Raw genomic sequence first — 26336 nt, forward strand, 5'->3', positions numbered from 1 at the left:
AGAGGGAGTCATGCCCGTTGGGAGTGACCCACACCACAGGGCAACAAAGACCTCTTCTAGAAGCTATGGTAGAAAGGGCATGTCCAGTTAACCAAATTTGTCTTCTGGGAGCCCCCAAACCTCCTTTCTGGGTCTTCTTCCCTCTTCAATGTCATCCCCCGATCCCTCCAGATGGGTCTTTGGGCTTTCATTCCCTCAGGTATGTATGGCACTAACAGCTGCATGGACTCCACCATCCCCACCATCCCAAGAGAAGGGCAGTCTTCCCCTCTGCCAGTGACTGCTGCCACTTTTATAGAAGGGACTCTCCTGAGGGGACCCAGCCCTCAGTTCAGGAAAGTCAGTCTCCGGCTGTAATTAACTTCTCCGAGGGGTGCAGTGGGGCTTCACAGGCACTGGGCAGAGAGGACACTGGCTTTTTCTGAGTCAGGCCAGCTCAGAAGAGGCGGAAGGATAAACATCCATCTCAAAGCAAAAGTGAGGCTGTAGCCAGAGCCTGGGGTGAGGCAGCTAATAGGAAACAGCTTGCTGGAGGGAGGGGGACAGAACTCGGGAATGGCCGAGGCTGGCTGCTGGAGAGGGGGCTGGGAGAAGCAGGCTGATTGAGACCAGCTGCTCCTCCTCTGTCTCAGAGATCTTTGGACTCTGCCCGGGGCAGGCTCACACCCTATTCTGGGTGACAGGGAGCCAGCAGATGTTGCCTGGGGCAGTCGAGCCTTCTCCACCCAGCCTGACTCCTGGAACCCTCAGAAACCAAAGACCAGAGGACTCTCCATCCACCAGCTGGACACCTCCTCCCCATTGCCAGCCCCCATCCCCTGGTTGCTCCTGCCCCGGAAAGGCCTGGAGGAAGAGGCCAAGGAAACAGCCCTGCCCACTCTCCCTTGACCCTCCATCCACCCAGCACCGGCATCTGAAGACCCCATGGCCCGGGCTCCCTGGGGATGCTGCCCCTGGCTTGTCCTCCTCTGTGGTATGTGCATCCCCTGTCTCTCCCTCCCAAGCTGGGAGGGCAGGTCCAGCTGGAGAGCAGTTCTGGCCTCTCCCCTGTGGGCTCAGAAAGGGTTGGAGTGAAGTCTGGGCCTAGGTTGTCTCTTTTTTTCTTGGTCCCTCTCTCTGTCTTAAGGAAGAGGAACCCCAGGGCCAGTCCTGGGGACCCTCAAGGCTCACCTCAAGTCTGATTTGGCCTGTTTCCATTCCCACCTGTTAAATAAAAAATGATTCTGGCTCTTGTTAAAAGAGGAAGGAAGATTTTATTCAAGACTATTGCAATAGGGGCGCTGCAGTAGGGGAGAACGATCAGGCTCAACTCCGAATACAGCAAAGATGGCTGAGGACTTCTTGTCCATGAGCAGAGTGAGGGGGTCAGTGGATGGAAAATTGCCAAGAGGAGACATCGGGGTGAGGAGATTCTTGCTAAACTGACTTAATAGGATCCTTGCTGAAGGCAGGGTGATCAAATATCAAGGATGGGAGATGAGGAATTTGATCAGATATCAAGGTTGATGAGATACTAAGGGTGGGGAATTCTCTCTAAAACTGACTTAGCAGGATTCTTGCTAAGACTGGGCGATGCAGGCCCAGTAAGGACAGGATGGACTTGGAAGTCAAGGCCTAATGGAGAAGAGGGCTTGGTGGAGTCTAGCTAAAGTTTGGTTTTTGTCACCCTATGGTGTCCTGTTTGTACTCTTTAGTCACAGCTAAGTGCCCAGCTCAGCATCTTCCACATCCACTCCACCCTGGCCCTAGGGAGGCCTCCTTCCCTTTGCTCTGTGGCAGCAGGACCCTACTCATTCATTCAGTACCCAGTTCCTGACACCTTCCCAGTGTCAGGCCCCGTGCCAGGGACCACAGAGTGGTTAAGCTGCAGAGCCTGCCCTTGGGAGCCACAGCCCTGACCTCAGAAAACAGCAATTGGGGTGTCTAGAGGGACATGGGTTGGCTGTGTCTTGCTTCTTATGTTGGTGTTTTAGTGCCACCATTTTGCCAGAGATCTGTTCCTACAGAAATGAGCGTTCATTTTCTTAAATCAACAGGGTGGGTCTCATCTCTCCCTTGAGTTTATGTGACCGGGAGAGACAGTGAGGCAGGGCATTCATGGTGTTAGAACCCAGCGGTACTCCTTCCATCTGTAGCTCAACCCACTCAGAAAGGAAAAGTAGTGTCTCCCCAAACTCAGACCCCCATTACCTCTGGGGAGATTCCCCCCAAAAGGTGGGGTGCTGGAAGGAAGGCCTATCAGAGACCCCTGGACTTTCAGGGTGTGAAGACCCAGAGCCTGCAGGACTTAGCCCAGTGCGCGGCGCAGAGCAGGGGCTTAGGAAATGTTTGCTCAATGAATACTGGGCGACTCTTCTTGGGATACACCAAATTTGGGGCAGAGCCCCAACTGGAAACTGTCCCTATACATTCTGTCCCTTCCATGGTTGGCTTTTTTGTACTCAGATGGCCTGGGTTCAAATTCCTGCTCTGCCACGGACTCACTGTGGTAATACTTGGGCGAGTAACTAAACATACCTGGGCCTCAGCTTCCTCTTCTGTAGAAAGCAGACAATAATCCCCATCTCCCAGGGTTGTTGCAAGTATCAAAAGAGATACTATAGGTAAATTGCTGAGTTCGGTGTCTAGCACATAGTAGGAGCTCTTTAGATGCTAACCCACCTTTCCCCACCAGGGGACGATGTCAGCCTGGGATTGCTGGCTTCTGTAGCCTGGAATGAGAGGCAGATACTTGGACTGTAAGAAATGGTAGAAGTGGGCCTTGAATTTAAGTAAACCCAATATATATAAAATTAGATTTATAGAAGGGTAAAACGAAGGTGGGGTTATTATTTAGCGAGATCCTCTAGAGCATTTAAGAGAAAATCTGATTACAAAAATTTAATTTACGCACAACTTTTCCAGTTCGGTAGATCCTGAAAAGACCCAATTAGATTGGAAGGAAAAAAATGATTTAATGAGCACTAAAACCCATCCAAAAGTGGCAATCACTTGTCGATGAAACAGGTTTCTTTGATTGTGACCCAGGGTGCCAACCAATTCAGCCTGATTTCCTATGAAATGTAATTATTTTTATCCTCCAGTAGAGTTGGACAGCATCTCCTGCTTCAAAGGATGGAGGCGCTGCGGGGACCAGGAGGGGGGTTGGGGGAACACGTTCCCTTGCTCTCTAGGACCTATCCAGTCTCCAAGTGACCCTGGACTTTTCTCCGGTTTCTAGCTTGTGCCGGGGGCCGCCCAAAGTCACTGGACCTGAGAGAGGATGTGAGAAACTGTTCAATCAGCCCTCCGGTGAGGCCCTGCCTCCGCCCCGCCCCCGCCCCGCCCGGACCCACAGCTCCCACCTTCCTCCCCATCCCCCATGGGCCCAGCTGCTAGCCTCACCCTCTACCAGCCTTCCTCCTGATTTCCGGACTCTGGGGCCACTGTTTCTGATTAACCTCCCTCAGGGCGGGCGGCGCATTCTCAGGTGTCTGACATCCGCCCCCCTCCCTCCCTCCCAGCCATTCCCACGGCAGGTCATCTCCTTCCCTCCAGGCCTGAGCCCAGGCAGCCCCTGCGAGCCGGAGGGAGGAGGGGCAACAAGGAGGGAGGAGGCCCCTAGCCAGCCTTTCGCTGAAGATAGCTAGGCAGAGGCCAGGAAGAGGATGGGAGGAAAGAAAACAACAATTCTAGAGGAACGGGGAGGAGGGCGGAAGACAGAGGGCTAGAAGAGCCAGCGCAAGGTCAAGAGGGGGAGGCCTCGGGTGTGAAGACTGTGAGAAGGCCCAGCATATTGGAGCTGGAAGGTCATCAGCTCCCTATGGAGACCAGAGGGGTTCTTTCCACAACTAGATGAGAGTGTGAAAGAGCTTCTCCAGACAGGAGCAGGCCAGAAGGTGAGGGCTCATGGGAAGGTGAGGGCTCATGGGAAGGTGAGGGCTCATGGGCCTGCCAGCAGGTCACTAAAGTCTCGGGACAAATGGGATACATCCGCTTGCCTCGTCCACTTTATGAGACCACTGGGGCAGGCAGGTAGGTGGGCAAACCACATTATTTTTATGTTAAAATAAACATGGATGTATCCTGGAGTAGAAGGCAAAGCAAAACAAAGAGCCCACACTTTTTATTTTTAAGATAAAATAACCTTTAACAAAATGTCTGGCTTGGAGACGATCTTTCTGGACAATGTCCCAAACTGCTGGGGGTACTCATTCACTCTCCTCTGTCATTTGGGACCGGTGAGTGGAAACTTGAAAAAAGTCCCCAAGGTAGGACTGCCAGGTGAAACGCAGGACGCCCAGTTACATCTGAATTTCAGATAATGAATAATGTGTTTAATATAAGTATGCCCCAAATAGTACTTGGGACGCACTTACACTAAAACATTATTCATTGTTTACCTGAAATTCAAATGTGACTGGGTGAGCATCCTGTATTTTGATTTGCTAAACTGGCAACTCTACCCCAAGGTATCCAAAGAGGGGCCATCCCCTGGCCTGGCCCAGTGGCAGGGCTCAGAACCCTGCAGTTCTTACCCACCCCCTACCCCATCCCAGACTCAGGTCCCATTACTGTCACAAAAAGTCTCTCTCCAAGCTCTTAAACACCTCCATCTCCACTCAGCCCAGGCACCTTAATCTAGACTAATCCATAACATCAGCTTCTGCACCATCCCTCTCCAGGCTGGCCCAGCCTACCCAACCCCAACCCCTGCCTAAGGAGAGGATGGGGGCCCCGGCGACATTTTCTCTAAGCAATGTGTGTCTGTGTGTGTGTGTGTGTCTTGGTGTCTTCCTGTCACCTGTCAGTACCTTCCAGTTACTGTGGTCAATACCACAGCGCAGCTCACAGCCCTCCGCCAGCAGATGCACACCCAGAATGTCTCTGCCTACATCGTCCCGGACACGGATGCTCACATGGTGAGGGATGGCTCCTCCCACCAACCCCCCCCCCCCGCCCCCCGCCCGCCCCGGGCTGGGTCTGGCCTAAGAGAACAGGCCACAAACAGGACGCTGTTAAGAATCGGAAGATGGAAGACAGAAAAAGAATTTGACAGGCAAAGGGAAGGAAGTGGGGAGCTTGGACACGGGCGTTTTAGGGCAACTGAAAGAATGTATTCCTTTACATAGGAGAGAAGACATTGCCAAATCTCCTTGACCTCAGGCAATGAAACTATAAACAACTTCAGAACAATTTTGATCAATTCCTAGATGGTGGATCCAGAATGAATGTTTAGGATACCCCTGCCCTAGGAGGTTAGAATGTGGGATGGGAACTGAATTAGAACCCTGAGCTCCCTTCTGGCTCAGCCCTTCCCGTCAGCTGATGGATGGAGCGCTGAAACGATCCAGCATCCAAGATTCCACAAGTTTGGGGTGTAGGCTGGGAGAGGGGAACAGACAGGAAAGAAGATGGTCTGAGCCAGAACTGCTTTTCCCAAAGCAGCACCCCTGCGCACCCATCCCACCCTTTCCCACCCTGGCCCCACCTCCACCCCATCCACCTTCCCAGAAACAGCCCAGTTGGAAGAGAAGGCATTTTCAGTGTCAATACGATTACTTGAATTCATTTTCCCACCTGCCGAAAAGGGCTAAGAAGCTTGGGTAGGTAAGTGTCTGAACTTCTCTGAGCCTCAGTTTCCTCTACTGCGAAATGGGAATAATGAGATCTGTCTCCAAGGATTATGAGAACCCAAACCCAGTAATGTGTAAAGCTCTCTGCACAAGTTATTTATGATGTACCCATTGGGCTTGTAGGACTGGTTGAAACTGACTAGACAGAAAGAACCGGGATGTGGTTGGGGCCCTTCCATGTGGGGTGTGACTCCATGAAGAAGGCTAATGACGGTGTTGTTGATTTCCTAGAGCGAGTACATCGGCGACTATGACAAGAGGCGTGCGTGGATTACAGGCTTTACAGGGTCTGCAGGTGACAGCCATTACCCGGCCCTCATTGTTTCTGGTGGGAGACCCAGAGTGGTCAGAGAGGCCCTGGTGTGGCTAGTTCTCAGCAGCCAGGAGCCCAAGAGCGAGTGTCCAGAGGCCCCTGCTCCTCTCTCTGCCTCCCCCTTCACCACTCCGAAAGGGGTCACCAGGGCACACATCTCATAGCCCAGCAGCCACGCTTCTGCATGAGGCAGATGGCCCTCCTGACTTCTTTCCTGTGCTCGCTGCCTCGGCCACAGCCAGGCCCAGACGGCGCTCCCTGGGCTCCATTTCTGGGACAGTTGCTACCTCTATATCTAGCCACTAGGAGCCCACTGATTCCCTTCACACAATGGCTCGTTTGGGGACAAAGTTTTACTTTGCTGGTCCTTTTATGGATAACATCACCTCACGTGGCCAAATGAGACACAAACATAGAGGCCATTTATGGGGTCCCAGTTTTGGAATCGGCCTCCCACCTTGATCCTGGCCCCTTGAATGAAACCTAAACTTCCCTTGCTGATCCTTAAACATCCCTCCCCTGGGCTTCAAGCTGCCTGGCTTGCCCATCACGGGCCCTTCTTCTCTTTGCAGAAGTTGCTGGGTTTGGCCTCTCTGCCTGTCCTCAGCTAAGCCCCTGGCTTAGTGTTCCCATCAGCCACTGCATCTTCATACTGACTGCCACACCGTCTTTGCTGAGAGCACCTACATGTAGCATCGACTTTTGGGGATGGCCAAAAGCAGACCCCACTTGTCCTGCTAAATGCCCCCTTAGGGAAGGGCCTCAAGGCAAAGCAGAGGTGCCCAACTCAGGACACACTTCCAGCTACCTTCCCCCCAACACTCTCTTTAACATCTCCTGCCTCACTCCCTTCCAAGCGAGGAGAGCAACTCTTTCCAGAGACCCCCTGTGACAATGTCAGAGCCAGCACCGCATTGCTAAAGTGCTAACCAAAGCCACGCTCTACACCTTCACCCTCCCCTCCAAGTTTCTCTGTTCTGCCCCAGGAATCGCCGTGGTGACCATGGGGAAAGCCGCTCTCTGGACCGACAGCCGCTACTGGACCCAGGCTGAGCGGCAGATGGACTGCAACTGGGAGCTCCATAAGGAAGGTAAGAGGACGGCACGGGTTTGTTCCCCAAGCCCTGGAACCCAGACTGGGTTTGGGAAGGTACAGGTGAGGGGGGTGCATGGAAGGCCATGCTGGGCCCCTCTGGGAAGCTCAAGAAATTTGGAGCCATCCCTAATCTTTGAGGCGGATATCAAGGAGGACAGATGTGGAAGGACTGTCACAGACAGAAGCCCGGCTGGAAGGCCTGGGGTAACCTCGGTGTCCCTTCCTGTCTTTCTCGCAGTTGGCACTACTCCTGTTGTCACCTGGCTCCTCACCGAGATTCCTGTTGGAGGGCGTGTGGGCTTCGACCCCTTCCTCTTCTCCATCAGTATGTTCTTCCCTCAGTCCCCATGTTTGTCCACACCAACGAGGGAGATTCAGGCCCTCAGGATGTAAAGAAGCACATCTTGGTAGAAGGAGGTGCAGGGTGACTCTAAAGATAGAGTGTTTGAACTTGTAGTTGCAAAATATTTTGCAACAAGGGTGTATTCCTGGATTGTGTAATGAAAATACATTTAAAAGAATAAACATAGATTTTTTTTTTTAAGTCAGGAGTGCAGAGACCCAACCTAGAAGACTCAGGGAATCGTTAAGACCTAGCCAGTGGGTAGGCCGGGATGTTCTTAAACCTAGAACCATCCTCTGTGCCCTGGAACTCTAACAGTCAGGGCAGTAGAATCACTTGGTAGCCCTCTCTGGAAGGCAGCTTGGAAGGGTCAAAGGAGTCGAGAGGGTTTCTGAGTAAAGAAGCACAATCCCTGGGACTTCCCTGGTGGTCCAGTGGTTGAGACTCTGCGTTCCCACTGCAGGGGGCGTGGGTTTGATCCCTGGTCAGGGAACTGAGATCCCTCATGGCACACATGGTGTGGCCAAACAATTTTTTTTACAAAAAGAAGCACAGTCCCCTCCCCTCCCATCCAGGAACACAGCTCCCTGAGCTCCCAGTGCCCCCGCCAGCTGGCCAGCCTGCCCCCAAGGGTGCCGTCCTCGTGAATATGCACTGAAAGGCTCCCACTTCAGATCTGGCTTCTTTGCCAGCCTTTCCAGTGGCCTGAACCTCACCATTCCTTTGGGCTGTGGCATTGAAGTTCAGTCGAACAGACAGGACCAAAAAGAGGGCCCCGCAACCCTTGGCACTTAAAAGGGCGAGCTTAGCTAATTGACCATGGGCAGTACTGGGGCGGGCTCAGGGCAAGCTGAAGGAGGAAGGTGAGAGTGCACAGCCCAGGCTGCTTGAGCGGAACAGGAGGCAGAGGGGACAAGAACGAGCTTTGCCTGCATCACAATTTTCCCGGAGGCATACACAGGCAAGGGACAAGTGACTCCTTCCTGCCTCTGCAGATTCCTGGGAGAGTTATAACGTGGCCCTCCGAGACTCTGACAGAGAGCTGGTGTCCATCACCGTCAACCTTGTGGACCTGCTGTGGGGGTCAGAGAGGCCTCCGGTGCCAAGTGAGCCCATCTATGCCCTGCAGGAGGCATTCACAGGTGATTCCTACGCCCGTTCTCTTTCCCACCTTGGAGCAACACAGGCCCCCGCTGCTGCTCCTCTGGCTGAAAAATTCATCCTAAGAGGTCCCAAAGCAATGGTTCCATGTGTACCTGAATAGATTGGGATGCTTTCTTAAAACACAGGTTTCTAGGCCCCATCCCCTCAGAGAGTCTGAATCGGAAGTTCCTCGAAGCATATTTAGAAAATGCTGGAATAAAGAGTGTCAGGATTTGAAGCAAGAGGGAACAGGAAGGGGGGAAACAAGGGAGTCAGAAAAAGATGAAAAAAACCTACCCCTTTGAAGAGAGAAAAAAACATGATATGGGCTGCTTGTCTGGTAGTGAAGACTGGTTTGTATTGAATCATTCAGACCTTGACTTCGGGTCCTGCAGTGATGAGGAATTTAGATGTAAGATGGCTGAGGTCAGATGGGCTGGCATGGACAAAGGAAGCAAAAACTAAGTCAAGCTCAGTCTGTGGCACAGATTAGGGTTCAAGTGTTGGCCGGACTGCAAAGGAAAATTAACTGGCCCTCAAAATTCTAACATCGATAATCTTGACCCTGTTGACACCATCTAAATATGTCATAAAAGAACAGTGTGCTCTGTAATTCTTGTAAGTGGTAACTAAACTGACTGGACCCAGGCTACTGAGTATGAATCAATGTCTTGGCCACCACCAGCTTCTACCTCCCTAGGAATTCTGAACAAGCCCATAGACTTGGATTCCTAGAAATATTGGGCAATCTGAGAGGTCCCTTTCCACACACAGGTCTATGCACACTTCTTGTTTGGAAAGGAATCCCAAAAACAGGAGAGAAATTTCAAAATAGCGAGTCTGATGAAACAAGTCAAAATTGTGTCCAATTTTCTTTATCCATTCTGATGTAACTTGCAGAAACTTTCTGCATCTTGACGCAGTTTTTAAAGAAACTTGCTATCCAAGACATTTCCATCATAAATAAAACTCATTCCATTCAGTTAAAGAAGGGTGCAGTTATGTCAGGAAGAGGAGTGGATAAAGGGGAAAACCTTCCAGGGACTGGGAGAGAATTCACATGGGTTTTATCACTTCCCACAAGTGAGAGGAAGCCAAGCCATCACAGGCTGCTAGTCTTCAAGGAAAAGCCATCCAGAGCCAGAACTGGGCCTGGAAGCCCAAGAACAGAGTCTCTAAGCTCACAGAGACAAGAGAGACTTTCTCTCCAGCCACTCACAGGTTTTAAAGGGGGCAAAGAGCAAAGGGAAGAACGTGAAAAGTTCAAAGACACCTGTGTGTATCAGACAATTTAAATTGGCTTTCGTTTGTTGTCTCAAAAATGTATCACATCCATGAACCTTGAAAACATAATTCTAAGTGAAAGAAGTCAGTGAAGGCCCCATATTGTAGAATTCCATTTGTGTGAAACATCCAGCGTAGGCAAATCCATGGAGACAGAAAGAGGATTAGTGGTGGCCGGGGGCGGGGGGCTGGGGAGAGAGGCAAATGGGGAGAGACTGCCTAATTGCTACAGGGTTTCCTTTCGGGATGATGGAAATGTTTCTGGAATTAGATAGTGGTGGTAGTTGCACAATTTTGTGAATGCTCTTTTTTTAAAAAAATTTATTTATTTTGTTTAATTTATTTTATTTTTGGCTGTGTTGTGTCTTCGTTGCTGCACGCGAGCTTTTCCTCTGGATGCGGCGAGCAGGGGCTACTCTTTTTTTTTTTTTTTTTCTGCGGTACGCGGGCCTCTCACTGCCGCGGCCCCTCCTGCCACGGAGCACAGGCTCCAGACGCGCAGGCCCAGCGGCCATGGCTCATGGGCCCAGCCGCTCCGCGGCATGTGGGATCTTCCCGAACCGGGTCACGAACCCACGTCCCCCGCATCGGCAGGCGGACTCCCAACCACTGGGCCACCAGGGAAGCCCAGGGGCTACTTTTCATTGTGGTGCACAGGCTTCTCATTGCGGTGGCTTCTCTTGTTGCAGAGCACGGGCTCTAGCCGCACGGGCTTCAGTAGTTGTGGCACACAGGCTCAGTAGTTGTGACTCGCGGGCTCTAGAGCACAGGCTCAGTAGTTGTGGCGCATGGGCTTAGTTGCTCCGCGGCATGTGGGATCTTCCCAGACCAGGGCTCGAACCCGTGTCTCCTGCATTGGCGGGCGGATTCTTAACCACTGCGCCACCAGGGAAGCCCTGTGAATGTTCTTAAAGGCACTGAATTGTGCACTTTAAAATGGTTAAAATGATAACACTTTATGGTATGTGTATTTTACCACAATAAAATAAAATAAACCTAGAAGAAGTATCGCACCCAAAGCTTTGGTTCTTGATGAGCAGTTTCACCTGTTTGCATAAAGATTTTTTAAATTGAATTATGTTGTTTATGCTAATCTGTCAGCCCAACTAGGACCCTTAATGCTTATGATCTTCTGCCAGCAAATTCCTAGCCCTGCCTAGGGGCAGACTCTTTAGAGTGATTACAGGGAGCCGCGGGGGGTGGGGGGGGGGATGAAAACCAAAGTCCTAGAACCAGGATACAAGCATCGCAGAAAGGACAGCTCTGTGACACAGAATTTAAGGACAAGGTTGGAGACTAACAAGGTTAGCAAGATAGTCCAATGTCTATACCGATTAAGAGTGTGAGCCATGTAGTCAAACAGACCTGCGTTCAAGTCTCAGTTTCGCCCCTTGCCAGCTATGAAAACCATAGATAAGTCACTTTACCTCTCCAAAGGCTCAATTTCCTTATCTGTAAAATGGGTCAAGTAAGGATTAAAACAATGTACACAAAGTGCTTAGCCCAGACCCAAGTGGCTTTAGTAAGTGCTGGGGTTACTGCGAGGAAGAAGATTAAACATGGCCCAGCCCTATCCCTTTGCCCTTCAACTAGGGCTGCTCTCCTGGTCTCTGTTTTGCATGCTTATTTGCTAATCAGAAAGTTATACCAGATTTTCTATACACCAAGACACAATTCTACATACATTACAAATATTAGTTAATTCGGACCTCATAACAACTCTATTGAGGTAGACACTATTATTATAATCCATCCCCATTTTACAGATGTGCAAGATAGGACACAGAGGGGTTAATTTTCACAAGGTCAGCCAGCAAGTAATGACAGAGGTAGGATTTAAACCCAGACAGTCTGGGTCAAGAGCCCATGTCCTTAATGATTACACAAGTAAGAGTTTGGTTAAAGAAAGGGTTCTACTGCTTCTAAAGGAATGGAGAACCATTGCCCTAAGGGAGCCCTTCTCAGGAACGGAGTGCCGAAGAGAAGGTAGATCACTTCTGCTTGCTTCTGGCTCTTTTGCTTCTAGGAAGCAGCTGGCAGGAGAAAGTATCTGGCATCCGAAGCCAGATGAAGAAGCATCGTGAGGCCCCAACTGCCGTGCTTCTGTCCGCACTTGATGAGACGGCCTGTGAGTAGAGATTTGTGGATGCAGGGGGGTGCCTGGGTTCCCCCCAACCCCCAAGCCTCCTGGGCTCTGCAGCACAGGACTCCTCCCCCAACGACCACTGACCCATGGGTTCTGAGAGCTCCGTGGTCATGGCCTGCGGGAACTAAGGTGAGGGCAGGAGCTCACGTCTGCTCACTAAGGAAACCAGGAAGCCCCATGCAATCTGGGGCCAGCCCCCGGGCCATCAGAGGACCAGGAAACCACAGCAGCAAAGGCTTCTGACTCATGAAGGGGAGGAGGCCCAGCAAACACCTCCCAACCTCCTGGCCACGAGCCCAGGGCACTCAGCTTCCCGGCTTTAGCACCCTGTGCAGCCCTGTTCTATCCCATCGTGGCTCAGCGCTTCTCACCTGACCCCAGCTCTGGGCTTCAGGTATTCTGGGAGCCCACAGCGCTTCTCACCTGACCCCAGCTCTGGGCTTCAGGTATTCTGGGAGCCCACCGACACCGTGTGCAGACTACTGGCTGGGTATCTGCCTTTCTCTGGGAGAAAGTGCCCCTAGCGCTCATTAGTGCTTCAAAGGCCCTCCCCCACTCCGGAAAGACTGAGAAACATTCAGGGGCAGAGGATGCCGGCGTGCGGCCAAAGCCAACAGTAGAGCAAAGGTGTCATGTGTACTTCCGTCGGGCAGGTCAGCCTCAAATAGTCCCCATCAATTCTCTTCCCCAGGGCTCTTCAACCTTCGCAGCAGTGACATCCCTTATAACCCCTTCTTCTATTCCTACACGCTGCTTACTGACTCCTCCATCAGGTAGGGCTTGTCCTTGGCTTGCGGTAACGGACTTCCTCTAACTCCTCACTGCCCCAACATGCAGTCTTCCCAGAAGCGGGGTGCCTGCCCCAGCAGGACCCTCGAGGAAGCCTCCAATCAGCTTTTCCTGACCCACTTGACCTCTGTTCCCACGTACTCCAAATCTGGTCTGCTCAGCTGCCTGGCGCAGGCGCCCTCTGACCTCCAGGAACAAAGGGCCGCTGGTCTTTTGCACTGTCCTTAGATTCTGTCTGGACCCTCCTGGTGTTCCCTCTCCACCTAGGTTATTTGCAAACAAGAGTCGCTTTAGCTCCAAGACCCTGCAGTACCTGAACTCTGGCTGCACGGATTCCATGTGTGTGCAATTCGAAGATTACGGCCAAGTCCGTGACAGCGTCCAGGCTTACACCTCAGGAGCCGTGAAGATCTGGATCGGGACCAGCTACACCTCGTATGGGCTCTATGAAGTGATACCCAAGGTGGGTTTGCCATGCACCGTCCTCCCCACCCCCCAACAGCCCTGATAAGTCTCAACCTAACGGGGGGGGGGGTGGACAGCCCCTGGGCCATTCTGGCAGTTGGCCAGTCAGCAGTGGTGCACTGAGTCCCCTTTCTAGGGTTTCCCGGGAAGAGACAGAACATCTGTCCACAGAGAGCTCAGAGATTGTCAAGGAGGCTGGGGGAGTACAGGCTGGTAGAGCAGAGGCTTTGAGGTCACCAAACCTGAGACTGAGAACTGGCTGTGCCGTGACCCTGGACAAGTGACTTAGTCAATCCGGCCTCCGTTTCCTCACCTATAAAATGGCACTAAGAGTCACAACCTCAAGAGTCACTCTGAGGAGATTTAAAGGAGACAGTGCATGTAAAGCCCGGTGCCTAACGCATGGCAGGCGCTCAATAAGTGGTAGCTGTCATGATATGAGATGTGCAGGAAACACAGTGTCAGAACAGCCCGTGGCTGGCAGGGGCCAGGCTCGGATCCATCCCAGGGTGCTGCTGGGATCCAGGACCAGGGAGGGAGGAGGAAGGGAGGGAGGGAGGGAGGGAGAGAGGGAAGGTTAGGCTGGAAGGGAAGACTAGGAAAGCCCTGCGTAGTCAGAAAGCACACGCGGGAAGGGCATTGCCACTCCAGGAGACGGCAAGTCTCATCTGAGCTGGAATTTCCTGCCAATCCTTTTCAAACACCACCGTGCCCTAGAGAGGGCTCCCAGACCGCTTCCTCTCTGCCCCTCACAGGAGAAACTCATAGCAGACACCTACTCCCCAGTGATGGTAACCAAGGCGGTGAAAAACAGCAAGGAGCAGACCCTCCTCAGGGCCAGCCATGTAAGTCCATGGGCAGGCAGACACACGAGCCTCTGGGGAGCTCCCGGTCTGATGGGTTAGAAAGTAGACGCTGCTGGAGGAGCCTGAAGAAGGCCCCCAGTGAATCAGAGACGTGGACGCCAAACTCCTGGGCACCCACTTGTGCTCCACCCTGTTGTTCCCAGGGTGGTTCAGTGGTTTAGAGCCTGGGCCCCGGAGCTATGGTATCTGAGTTCAAATCCTAGTTCCTCTACCCACCTCCTAGCTGGGTGACCTTAGGTAAGTCACTTCACCTCTCTGGGCCTCAGTTACCTCCTCTGTAAAATGAGGATCATAACTGTAACCCATAGCAGAGGGTTGCTGTGAGGATTAAAGATATATATCTACATTGTATAGTATAAATAATATATAATAAATAATACATGTTTAAATATATTCATTGTAATACATAATATAAATATATATAGTGTACATATGTGCATTTATATATCTAATATGTACATATAAATATATAATAATTACATAAATATATGATACTTATATAATGATTATATAGTTCTATAAGTATAATTATGTAATTATATATTTTTAATATATTGCTTTGGGCACTGCCTGGCACACTCCAGGTCTTAAATAAGTGTTACTTATAATAATTCCTTCACCCCAGGGAGAGGATGGCTTGCCCCTTTGGATATTCCTGTTAAAATTAGGATACGTTGCCTCATTTTTGAAAACTTTTCTTGTGGAAAATTTTAAGCATATACAAAAGTAGAGGAAGTAGCATAATGATCTCCATCACCATCACCCAGCTTCAATAATCATCAACTCAAGGCCAATCTCATTTCCTCTACAACCCTACATTCATTATCTCCACTCCCCCGTGTCCTCGGCTGCTGGACGATTTTAAAGCAAATCCCATCTATCATATCGTTTCTTCTATCAACATTTCAGTATCTCTGACAAGAACTCTTTTCAAAACATGACCACACTCTAATCATATATATAAACATTAATAAGAATCCCTTAATATCATCGAATAGCGAGGAAGACCCTCGTGTTTCTAAAGCTCAGCTCCCAGAGCAGTCCCCCCATCTCCTTCGTCCCTGAGCCCCGGCTGAGACCATTCCTCGGCCCGCCTCTCTGCCTGCCCTGCTCCAGGTGCGGGACGCTGTGGCTGTGATCCGATACTTGGTCTGGCTGGAGGAGAACGTGCCCAAAGGCACCGTGGATGAGTTCTCAGGGGCAGAGCTGCTGGAGAAGTTCCGAGGGTGAAGGACCACAGCCATCCTTTTCGGCTGACTGTCTTAACGTGGGGGTGGGGGCAGGGAGGGGGGATTGGTCTCCTTATGGGGGAAGGAAGACCCTCCTAGTATCTGAGGGCCCCACTGGAACAAGGAGTGACAGGTTCTTGGGTGGTCGTGGTCAGGAAGCGGGGCAGAGGTGTTGGATGACATTCCCCAGCTCTGCAGAAAGTGGGACAACTTGAAGGGCCACAACCCAACAGCGCCCCCTAGTGTCTGCTTCAGGCCAGCTCAGGCCAGGTAGGACCTTGGACCACTTGAGAATATCAAGGTTGGGGAGGGAGGTTCCCTGAGGGCACACTTAGCCCAGGATGCTGTTCCGGAGTTGAGGGAGTTTTCAGATACAGGGAGCTAGGTTTCTTCACTCTTGCTTTACTAGGAACTCACTTTGGGACACAGGCCTTGGTTTCCCCATCTATAAAATGGAGGTAGAGGAGGAAAAATTGGCCTCTACAATCTCTGCTTCTCTGACCTTGAGTGGTCTATGAGTGACAGGTCAGGGCTTGGGAAGTGACAGGAGGTGGGACTGGGAAGGCCAAATGGAGCCTGGCTGAGGTAGAGGCAGCCGTCACCTTCACTTGCCCTTGTTGGACATCCTGGGCCCAGCCTAGTCCCTGAGCCCATTCATTGATCATTCCTGCCTTGTCCTTTCCAGAGAAGAAGAGTTCTTCTCCGGATCCAGTTTTGAAACCATCTCTGCTAGTGGCCTGAATGCTGCCCTGGCCCACTACAGGTACTTCAGAAGAAAGAATTTTCTGGGGCTCTATGGAGGACCTGAGTCCACATTTAAGCTCTGAGGTCTTTAGCATTGTGGAGGCTGGAGGTGCGGAATGGAGCCCAGTCAGGCGTTGAGAGTCTCCTTTGAATTAAAAGACTTGATAATCTCCCTGCTCGAGAGGCTGGGACTTTGTGAGCACTCTGGGCAGAAGGATCTGGAAGGGAGATGGTGGGACTGCTGCTGGATGTGTTTCCTTGGCTTCCTGTGAGTTATTTAATTCTTAAAGCTCACAAGCACATGGGGAGAAGGGCCCATTCACTCTGCCTGAACCAACCAAGGTGGGCCCAAGATGTAGGCTGGCCAGATGTTTGGCTCTGTACAAAACAAACACCTGCAGGCCTGCCTGATGCAATTTGGGGGTGGGGAGTCGAGCCAACCAGAGGCCTCAGCCTGGCAAGGACAAAGCAGGGAGAGGGCAGACACCCTCCAGTGGCTGGCCTGACCCATCCCAGAATTCCCTCCTCCAGTGTCCCCAAGCCTTCAGCTGCCTTAGCCCAGCCCCTCTCCCTACTAGAGAGTAACAGGGTAGGAACTCCTCAGCCCTACCAACTCCTGCTCTCCAGCTCCACCCTCGGGTACCCTCCCTTCCTGTGCCCTGGCTTCTTGGGGCCCTCTGCTCCCAGAGGTGGCAAGTAGTTAGAGAAAGCCCTAGACTCAGCATGTGGGTTCAGGCCCAGCTCCCTCACAGCTTTCCCTCGGGGCCTTCTGTAACCCCTTGCTCTGCAAACCTGTTTCTCCTGATGTAAAAAGAGATAGCTCAGCTGGGTGCTCATTGAAGTTCTCCCGTCTCCCACACTCGGGGCTCTTTTCTTTCTCCCCTCCCTGGGGACCAGGGCCTTGCTCGGGGAGGTGCAGGATGAACAGATGTGCGCTGAGGGCACTAGCAGCAGAAGCTCAGTAGTCTCCCAGGGCCCTTTGGGGGATGATGGCTTCCCCAAAGGAGTTAGCTAGAAGGCCGGCCCCCAGCGGGGAGGAGGTTCCTCTGCTTTAACTCAGGACCCCCACCTCACCCAGCTCAGGGTTAGGCTGCTCCTTTCTCAGCATCTCTCCCCTTCCCAGCCCCACCAAGGAGCTGCACCGCAAGCTGTCCTCAGATGAGATGTACCTGCTGGATTCCGGGGGACAATACTGGTATGTGCTCCCCACCCAGCCCTGGCCCGGCCGTCTCAGCTCAGCCAAGAGCCAGCCAAAGCTTTCCCTTCCTGGGCATGGATCCTTCATCTGAGAAAGGAGAGGCCTGGACTGAATGTGCCTGAGTATCCTTCCCATTTTCACACGTGGGGGTCCCTGCCCGGTGGGCAACAGACAGAGGCCAAAACAGTGGGGATGCCCACAGGTGCTGCCCTGTGAGAATCAGGAAGACTCCCCTTGTGAAAGTTAAATGTTTTTTAAGCCCGAACATTATTACACAGTCCGAACAGCCACGCTCAGCAGCCCCGCCTGGCTGCACAAATACAGCGCCCATATTCTCACCGACTCATGCACACCCTGGACACGTCCCGCGCGCCACCAGCATGATGCATTGTCCTCACCACCTCTTCCCTCATTGTATGGTGAGATGACCGTGTCATGGGGAGTGGGGGCAGGATCAGGCCTTCAAGAGCAGTAGGCAGGTGAGTGAAGCAACCTCAGGGGACACCTGCAGCACAGTTGGGACAGGGCACACCCATCAGCATGAGGATGTGTCTGCGAGTAGACATGTGCGTGTTCTTCTGAGTGTGAGCACAACCACAGATAGGGTTATGCGGTGGGGGGGGCACTGTCCCGTGCTCCAGGACCCCACAATCTGTGTGTCCACTTGTGTGCTCTCATTGAAATTAGTATATACCCATTCAGTGAATGGCATTTCTTTAGATGTGGTACCTTTGTGCAGTGCACAACCTGAACACCTGGACATGGCAGCCATGCAGAATAGACTAGGCCCATTCATTCACATGGGAGCTGAGCTGAGGTGGGCTGGAAGATTTTCCCTTCTCATCTAGGAAGCAGGTGGACTGTGGGAAACTTAGAGTGGGGGATAGAAAGGGGCACGCTGAACTGATGGAGGAGCAAGGAATAGTTTCCCATCCTCTATCCTGCAGTGAATGTGCTAATGATAAAAGCCCTACACTTAGCCTTAACGGGGCTCTGGGAGCCAGCCTGGCAGGCGCTCAGCCTAGCAGCCTTCGCAGTCACCCGTGTGGCGCTGTGTATACTTGAGATGGCCAGTGTGCGAAGGGGAAGTGAATTCTTGGGGCGTTGCTGGATTGGGGCATGCTTCAGCAGGGTGAGGCCGGGTAAATGGCCATCTCAGTTCCTCTTCTCTCCTTCTGAAGAAGTCGGCCACGCCCTGTGACCTGCTCCCACGGAGGAGTCCCTAGGGCCCTGGGATCATTCCTCACTGCCCCCACCCCCGGGGGGTGGCCACAGCAGGCATCCTGAGGGAACGGCTGCAGCTGGTGGTTGGGAGTCAGACTATTTGGCTTCTGGCAGCTTTGGTTCACTGAGACTCTGAGCAAATCCCTGGGGCAGATCCATGTTTACAATGGAGAGAACTGTGTGGAGTCAGTGCTTGCGCCAGACCTGGCCTCACTGAGGCTCAGGGAGGGAGATAGCCTCGTGGCCTCAATTGCCTTACCTGTGAAATGGAGATAATGACGTCTGCTCTGCCTCCCTCCCTTCTATAAATGGCAAATAAGTATATGAATGTGTGAGAGTGCTATGATCTCTCTGGACCTCAGTTTCCCCATCTGTAAGAATGGGACCATCCCTTCCTACCTCCTAGGAAGCCTGGAGGAAGCCTTGCTTTTAGAGCGAGCCTGGCCCAAGGAAACCCAGATTTACAAAACAACCAAAATGGCTGGTATGGGGGTAGAAGATGTATGTGGGGAATTGGGACTCTCAGAAAACATAGTGATTTTGAATGTGATAGCTTTGTAGAGCCCCTTCATGCATAGATGCTGAGTTTGGGAATTGCATGATGGCAGCCATCCTCTTCCTTTCACCTCCCTCCCGACCCCCATCCCAGCCCTGCCACTCAAACCCCAGTGGAAAGCACTCGGGAAGCACGTGGCCACGATCCCTACCCCAAGGTGTTCAGAAGAGTTGGACATGTTGATTGTCCTTCTCCACAGGGACGGGACAACAGACATCACCAGAACAGTCCACTGGGGCACCCCCTCTGCTTTCCAAAAGGTAGGCATTGGACCACATTTCCCTACCCACACTCACCCAACGGACACCCAAGCAACCACTCCGCCAAGAGCCATTTGATTGTACAGAGGCTGAAACTGAAGCCCAGGGAGGTTAAGTAGTTTGCCCAAGGTCACACAGCAAATTAGTACCAGAAAACCCAGTGCCCCCAACTACTTCCCCAGAGATATTTCAGGCCCCCAACAGGGCCTCAGCCCAAGCTTATCATCATCCCATTTCAGTAACTCAATGAACAAATATTTTCTTAGTGCTGTCTGTGAGCCTAGCACTGTGCTGAACAGAAAAGAGGAAGACAGGCATTCCATTCCAGGGGGAGAGAAAGGCACCAGCAAAGTCTCAGAGGTGGAAAGGAGCTGGAGGTTTTCAGGAAGCAGCGAGGGCTGGTCCACTTGGGGTCGAGGCAGGGACATGGTCTGTGTGCCTCTGGGGGCCTCTGGGGGGCTGGAGAGCAGGGGGCCACATTTGTGCATTCAGCAAGTGGACTGTGGCTCAGACATTGTGCCAGAGACAGAGAGAGAGAGAAAACAAACACTGGTCAGGCCTCAAGGAGCTCAGTTTAGCTGTTAGATCCAATGCCCCAGGCTATCATGCTCAAGATGACAAGCCTGTGGGGGGGGGGGCGGTGAAGGGGACTCACCAGGTCGCCACAGGGAGTGACCAGGAGAAGAGGCCACTGTCAGCCCACCTCCCTCCCTCTTACCACAAGGTAACAGCCCTGACAGAGCAAGGCCGACCTGCCAATTATCAGGCCTCAACCCAACCATAAGGCCTTAAGAAAACTAAATGGTGATCGTGATCATGGCAATGAAGGGTGCTGACCTCTATTTGAGCATCTAGTCTGTTGGGAGCACCCAACATGCACGAGTCTACCTAGTCCTCCCAGCAACCTTATGAGCTGGTACTATGACCGTCCCATTACAGACCAGGAAACTGAGGCACAGAGCGGTTAAAATCACTTGCCCAAGGTCAAATTTGTGAGTGGCCACGTCAGGATTCCAGCCCAGGGAGTTTGCCTCCCCAATCCCTACTGTTGTGGCCTCAGCTCACCCCCACCTACAAGCATCCCTGTGGACCAGCCAAAGGGAACCGCATGGACCAAGCCCCAGCTTTGAGCAGGTCCCCCTCGGTCTCCTCCGGCCATCCTCCAGAACCTGGGTGACCACGCATGAGCATGCACTTCCCCCAAACATCCCCCAACCCAGGCCTGGGCCCACACACCGCATTCCCTCGCCCTCTCCCCATCAGGAGGCGTACACCCGCGTGTTGATAGGAAATATTGATCTCTCCAGACTCGTCTTCCCAGCTGCTACATCAGGTGGGTTTTGCAAACCAGGCTGGACCCAGAACCTCAGGCCCTGATTTCACTGCACTCAGACCCTGGGAGGCTAGTGGGGCAGGGATTATATCATCATCCCATCCACTGTATAGATAAAATCCAGCCCAGAGAGAGAAAGTGACTTGCCCAAGGTCACACAGAGGGTTAGTGGGAGAGCCAGGCCTTGAGCCCAGGCCTCCTGTCTCCTAGTCCAACTCAGGAGCTGGAGCCGGAGCTCAGAGGTGGGGGCGGTCAGTGTGGGCTGCAGCGGTCATGGGAGGATTCCTGGAGGAAGCGGGTGTCTTCACAGATGGGGAGGTCCAGGTAGTGGGTACAACGTACAGTATACTGGAGATAGGGCATGGTTACCTGCCTCTCAGGGGGCCCTCTCCTCAGGCACCATCCTGGTGGTTGGTCTGGAAAAAGAGAGCAGGAAGGGGCAAAGCCAATATCTGGGGTCCAGCCAGCTGACCAGAGGTCATCTCTCTTCCAGGGCGAATGGTGGAGGCCTTTGCCCGCAGAGCCCTGTGGGATGTTGGCCTCAATTATGGTCATGGGACAGGCCACGGCATTGGCAACTTCCTGTGTGTGCACGAATGTAGGTATCTCCTCAGCACTCCCCTGGAGTTCCCCCTCTTATGAAAGAGGTGGAGCGTTTCACAGGTGTGGAAATGACCAGGACCCACAGAGGTGCAGTGACCCATGCAAGGTTACCCAGCTGGTGGGGAGTTGGTGCTCCACAGGGTAAGTGAGACATGCTGGCAGCTGGCCGCTCCGCTGGCATTTAGGACGGCCTCAGAGAGAGAATAGGCAGGTCAAGGTCCAGTGGCTGACTGGCATAGACCCCAGAGAAATATAAGCCAGAGCCAGTCTGGTCTGTACCAGTCGCAGGTAGACGGTGATGCGGTGGACACACGCTGCTAGGGATCCCAGCTACCTGCTCTTCCCCGGAACCTGCTAGTTTCCAAGCTGGTGAGTGCAGGAGGGCTGACACTGTCCCTGACTCTCCCTTTCCAGGGCCAGTGGGATTCCAGTCTGGCAACATTGCCATGGCCAAGGGCATGTTCACTTCCATCGGTACGGCTCTCGGGGCTCCTCCAGGACCGCAGTCTAGGGAACGCCAGCCTTCAAGGAGCACAGCCCCACACAGGCCCGCCCCGGCTCCACCGCTGCACTCCCTCACCTCCCCACTCCCAGCCCCGAATGGGTTGTCCCACTCTAACCCCAAGCCCCTTCAGCCCGTACCCTCACTTTGCCCGTGGGAGTTGGTTTCCAGCTGTACATCCAAACTCCAGAGTCTCCATTCAAGTGCCGGGGTTACAGGACAGTGGCACACAGGGAGAGGGGAGCGCCTCCAGGACCCAAGTGGGTTCTTAAGTCTTCCCCGCTGGGTCACAAGGGAGGGTGGGGAATCTGAAGTCTGGCAGTGGCCTCCGAGTAGCCATGGGGCATCTAACAGGTGCTGGGTCTGCCCAAGCCAACAGCGGGGGGCAGCCGGGCCCTCCAGCCACTCCTCAGTCAGCATAGGAAACCTGGGCTTGGGTCCCCTCCCCTACTTAATGTCACCAGCATCTCTTGTGCCTCCCAGAACCTGGTTACTATCAGGATGGAGAATTTGGGATCCGTCTTGAAGATGTGGCCCTTGTGGTAGAAGCAAAGACCAAGGTAAAGTGCCACTGAGGCGGGCTGGAGGTGTGGACAGCGTGGCAGTGACTCTGGGCTGCATGGGGGGTAAGGAAGGTCAAAGGAGAATTTAATGTAGGGTCATGAATTTATTTGGAGTCTTCCTTAGTGTCAGAATAACTCCATAAATCAGTTTCTCAAACCTGTTTGCACATTAGAATATTAGAATCACCTGGAGATTTTTTTTTTTTTTTTTTTTTTTTTTTTTTTTTGCTATACGCGGGCCTCTCACTGTTGTGGCCTCTCCCATTGCGGAGCACAGGCTCCGGACGTGCAGGCCCAGCAGCCATGGCCCACGGGCCCAGCCGCTCCGCAGCATGTGGGATCCTCCCGGACCGGGGCATGAACCCGTGTCCCCCGCATCGGCAGGCGGACTCCCAACCACTGCGCCATCAGGGAAGCCCGTGGAGATTTTTTTTAATGCTAATGCCCAGGTCCCACTCCAAACCAAATGAATCAGTATCCTTGCCCTAAATCATTGGTTCTCAATGCACATAATAATCACCAGGGGAGCCTGTTAGGTATAAAGATTCTGTATAATAACAACCAACAAGATAAAATACCTAGATATAAACTTTAAAAGACTTACACGGAGAAAATCTCTACTGAGGGACATAAAAAAGATTTAAGTAAATGGCGGTCTTTGGAAATAAGCCTCAATATTATGAAGATGTCATTTCTCCCTAAGTTAATCTATAAATTCAAGGCAACCTCAATTTCAACACTTCACAAAATGATAGTAGAGTTTATTTGTAAAAATAAACATGCAAAGATAGCTAGATAGCTAGGAGGATTCTGGAAAAGAACAATAAGGGAAACTAACCTTTGCAGATATTAGCCCACACTACGAAGCAGCCATCACTAAAACAGTAAGACACCAGAGATGGGAAAGACGGAACAGTGGAACAGAATAGTCCAGAAATGGACCCTCTAATTTCCATAAACAAGATGGGAATTTAGTTTACTATAAAGCTGGTGCTTCAAAACAGTAAAGAAGAGGAAGATTGTTTAATAAATGGGGGGAATTAAACTGAAGAACCTCACTGTTACACTAAAATAAAATTCCAAATGGATCGAGGTTTAAAGGTGAAACCATAAAAGATCTAGAAGGAAACCTATCTGAATTCATTTATAATCCCAGGGAGGAAAGGGGCCTTTCGATGTAAGACTCAGAAGTCATGAAGAAAAAGATTGATAACTCTGACCCAATTAAATAAAAAACATCTATATGGGAACAATACCATATACAAACTCAAAAGATGTATGATGAGTATAGCACGTGTGTCAGAGAAAGGGGGAATGTCCTTCTTTTACCACAAGCTTTTAAAAATCGAGTAAGACAGAAATAAGGAAAAGGGAAAAAATGGGCAAAAGACGTAAAGAGACAATTCACTAAGATCAACACAAATGGTCCATAAATGTGAAAAGATGCTCAACTTTATTCTTAAAGAAATACAAATCAAAGTGACAGTAGAATACCATTTGATTGACAAAAGCGAAAGACTTTGATGACACCCAGTGCTTGTGAGTTTGTGGGGGAAAGAACACTCTCATACACTGCTGGGGGAAGTACAAATTGGTACAGCCTTTTGGGAGGGCAGTTTGGTAATATCTATCAAAATACATATTGAAAATGCCTATACCTTTTGTCTCAGCATTCCCACTGCCAGATGTATCCCTTCTGGATATAGTCCCAAAACGTCACTTCGTATAAAGATGTTTATACGATGATGTTGATTGTAGCAGTGATGGTAATAGTTTAAAAAAATGGAAGCAGACTAAATATCCTTCATTGGTTAAATAAATTATCATCTGCACACTATGGACCCTTAAAATGAGTGAGGTAGGGCTTCCCTGGTGACGCAGTGGTTGAGAGTCCGCCTGCCGATGCAGGGGACACGGGTTCGTGCCCCGATCCGGGAAGATCTCACATGCCGCGGAGAGGCTGGGCCCGTGAGCCATGGCCGCTGGGCCTGCGCGTCCGGAGCCTGTGCTCCGCAACGGGAGAGGCCACAACAGTGAGAGGCCCGCGTACCGCAAAAAAAAAAAAGAGTGAGGTAGACCTCCCTGTGCCAATATGGAGCACTCTCCTAGGTTTACTATGGCAGGGGGGCGGGGAGGTGCAGAAAAGTGTATAGTAGGATCCATTTTGCGTGAGTTTTTAGAATATACACATATATATACTATATGTGCCAAAAATGTTTTCAGGAAGGAAACCAGGCAGGGAGGAGACTTTCCATTTTTGTGGGTTTTGTTGTTTTTTTTTTTTTTTGCGGTACGCAGGCCTCTCCCGGTTGTGGCCTCTCCCGTTGCGGAGCACAGGCTCCGGACGCGCAGGCCCAGCGGCCACGGCTCACGGGCCCAGCCGCTCTGCAGCATGTGGGATCTTCCCGGACTAGGGCACGAACCCATGTACCCTGCATTGGCAGGTGGACTCTCAACCACTGCGCCACCAGGGAAGCCCGACTTTCCATTTTTATTGAGTATCTTTTTGTATTGTTTGAATTTTCTAAGCACATATATGCAAGAGCTCTCTGGAAGATGGGAATTATGGGCTATTTCTTCTTCTTTATATTTATCTCCATAGATACCTCAATGGATAGAAACAGAGATATGGATAGAAAGAGAGCTGTAGATAGAGATGGAAATCAGATAGAAAGATATAAAAAACTAATACTTACCTTAAAATTATTTAAATGTAGGTTCCCAGCTCTGCTCTAGAGATTCTGACTCCAGTGATCTGGGGTGTGGACCCCAGAATCTATCTACATGTTTAACAGGCTCCCTTGGCGCTCTGGAGGCACACACTTTGAAAAACACAGGCCTAAGTCTAAACTTCAGGAATCATGAGGGAAGCACCAAAGGCGGGTGCCTAAGTGGTAGACACGGGGGTGGCCAAGGGCACTGTGGAGGGTTCAGGCTTGACAAGGTCAGTTCCCCATGCCCAGGGCTTCCGGGTGGAGTGTTCCCTCCACCCCTTCAGCCTAGCTCCTCCCCCTCGCTCACTTCCTGCCTTCCTACCTTACCTGTGCCCCCGCCCCAGTACCCAGGGACCTACCTGACATTTGAAGTGGTGTCGTTGGTGCCCTATGACCGGAACCTCATCGACGTCAGCCTGCTGTCCCCCGAGCAGGTGAGCGAGCGCCCCTCGGCGCTGTTTCCCCTTCAGCCCTCGAGCCACTAAGTGCCTTCTCCGCAGCCCTGGGCCTCTCTCACCCCCGCTTCCCCTAAGCGAAGACCCTCTGCCCCTTCCCCTCCCTTGGGAGGGTCCACACCGATGGCACGTACAGGCACACACTGGGGCATCCCTCCCCTGCTCACCTGATGATGGCTGGGGACCTGTGGGGACCTGGATGGTACCAAGCTCCCACACCTTGACAGCTTGGCCTGGGGAGGCCCTTACCCCTCCTACCTTTTGCAGCTCCAGTACCTGAACCGCTACTACCAGACCATCCGCGAGAAGGTGGGCCCCGAGCTCCAGCGGCGCCAGCTGCTGAAGGAGTTCTCCTGGCTACAGCGGCACACGGAGCCCCTGGCCTCCAGGGCAGTGCCCACCGCCTCCTTGGCCCCTCTGATGACAGTCTCTGCTCTCACCATCCTCAGCTGGAGTGTCTAGCAGCTCGAGACTCCCCTCCTGACCCTCTCACTCAGCTCCCCTCACCCCCCACCCGTGCCCCAAGAGCCCCTGCTGACCCATTGCCCTTAGCCTCCTTCTGCAGGGCCAAGCCCTAGGGGTGCAGGGCTTCTGGGTCACACCTTCCCCACCCCTAGCTCCCCCCCACACCTGGGCTTCGACATTTCACCCTCAGCTCCCCACCCCCAAACCCCCAGCCCCAGGATACAGGAGCCAGCTAGTCCCTTTCCTCCCATGAGCCCGGTAGGCCTAGGCTGTAACCTGGCAGAGGCTGTTGTCGGCTCCACCCCCAAAAGACCAATATAGGACACTGCCCTAGCCCGCAGGGGCTCCGTGGCCCTGGGAGAGCCCCACCTTGCCAGCACCTGTTGGAGAGAGCCAGACCCACACCGGCTCCTGACTTGTTGGTCTTCCC

General features: G+C 52.2%; 1 protein-coding gene across 1 annotated transcript; it reads left to right on the forward strand.

The window, feature by feature from the left end:
- Positions 1-924: 924 nt before the first annotated feature.
- XPNPEP2 (X-prolyl aminopeptidase 2) lies at positions 925-25937 on the forward strand (the record flags this gene model as incomplete). The annotated part of the gene is made up of 21 exons (XM_082864493.1): positions 925-973; positions 3221-3291; positions 4791-4901; positions 5847-5910; positions 6915-7019; positions 7263-7349; positions 8363-8509; positions 11821-11922; positions 12632-12713; positions 12997-13192; positions 13950-14039; positions 15177-15286; positions 15975-16052; positions 17157-17228; positions 19211-19271; positions 20535-20604; positions 21098-21202; positions 21622-21681; positions 22193-22269; positions 25331-25420; positions 25709-25937. The coding sequence occupies 21 exons, from the start codon at positions 925-927 to the stop codon at positions 25901-25903; spliced, it is 2022 nt and encodes a 673-aa protein (XP_082720619.1). The 3' UTR covers positions 25904-25937.
- Positions 25938-26336: the final 399 nt, after the last annotated feature.

This window comes from Leucopleurus acutus (assembly GCF_964270905.1).
Source record: "Leucopleurus acutus genome assembly, chromosome: X".
Lineage (NCBI taxonomy): Eukaryota > Metazoa > Chordata > Mammalia > Artiodactyla > Delphinidae > Leucopleurus > Leucopleurus acutus.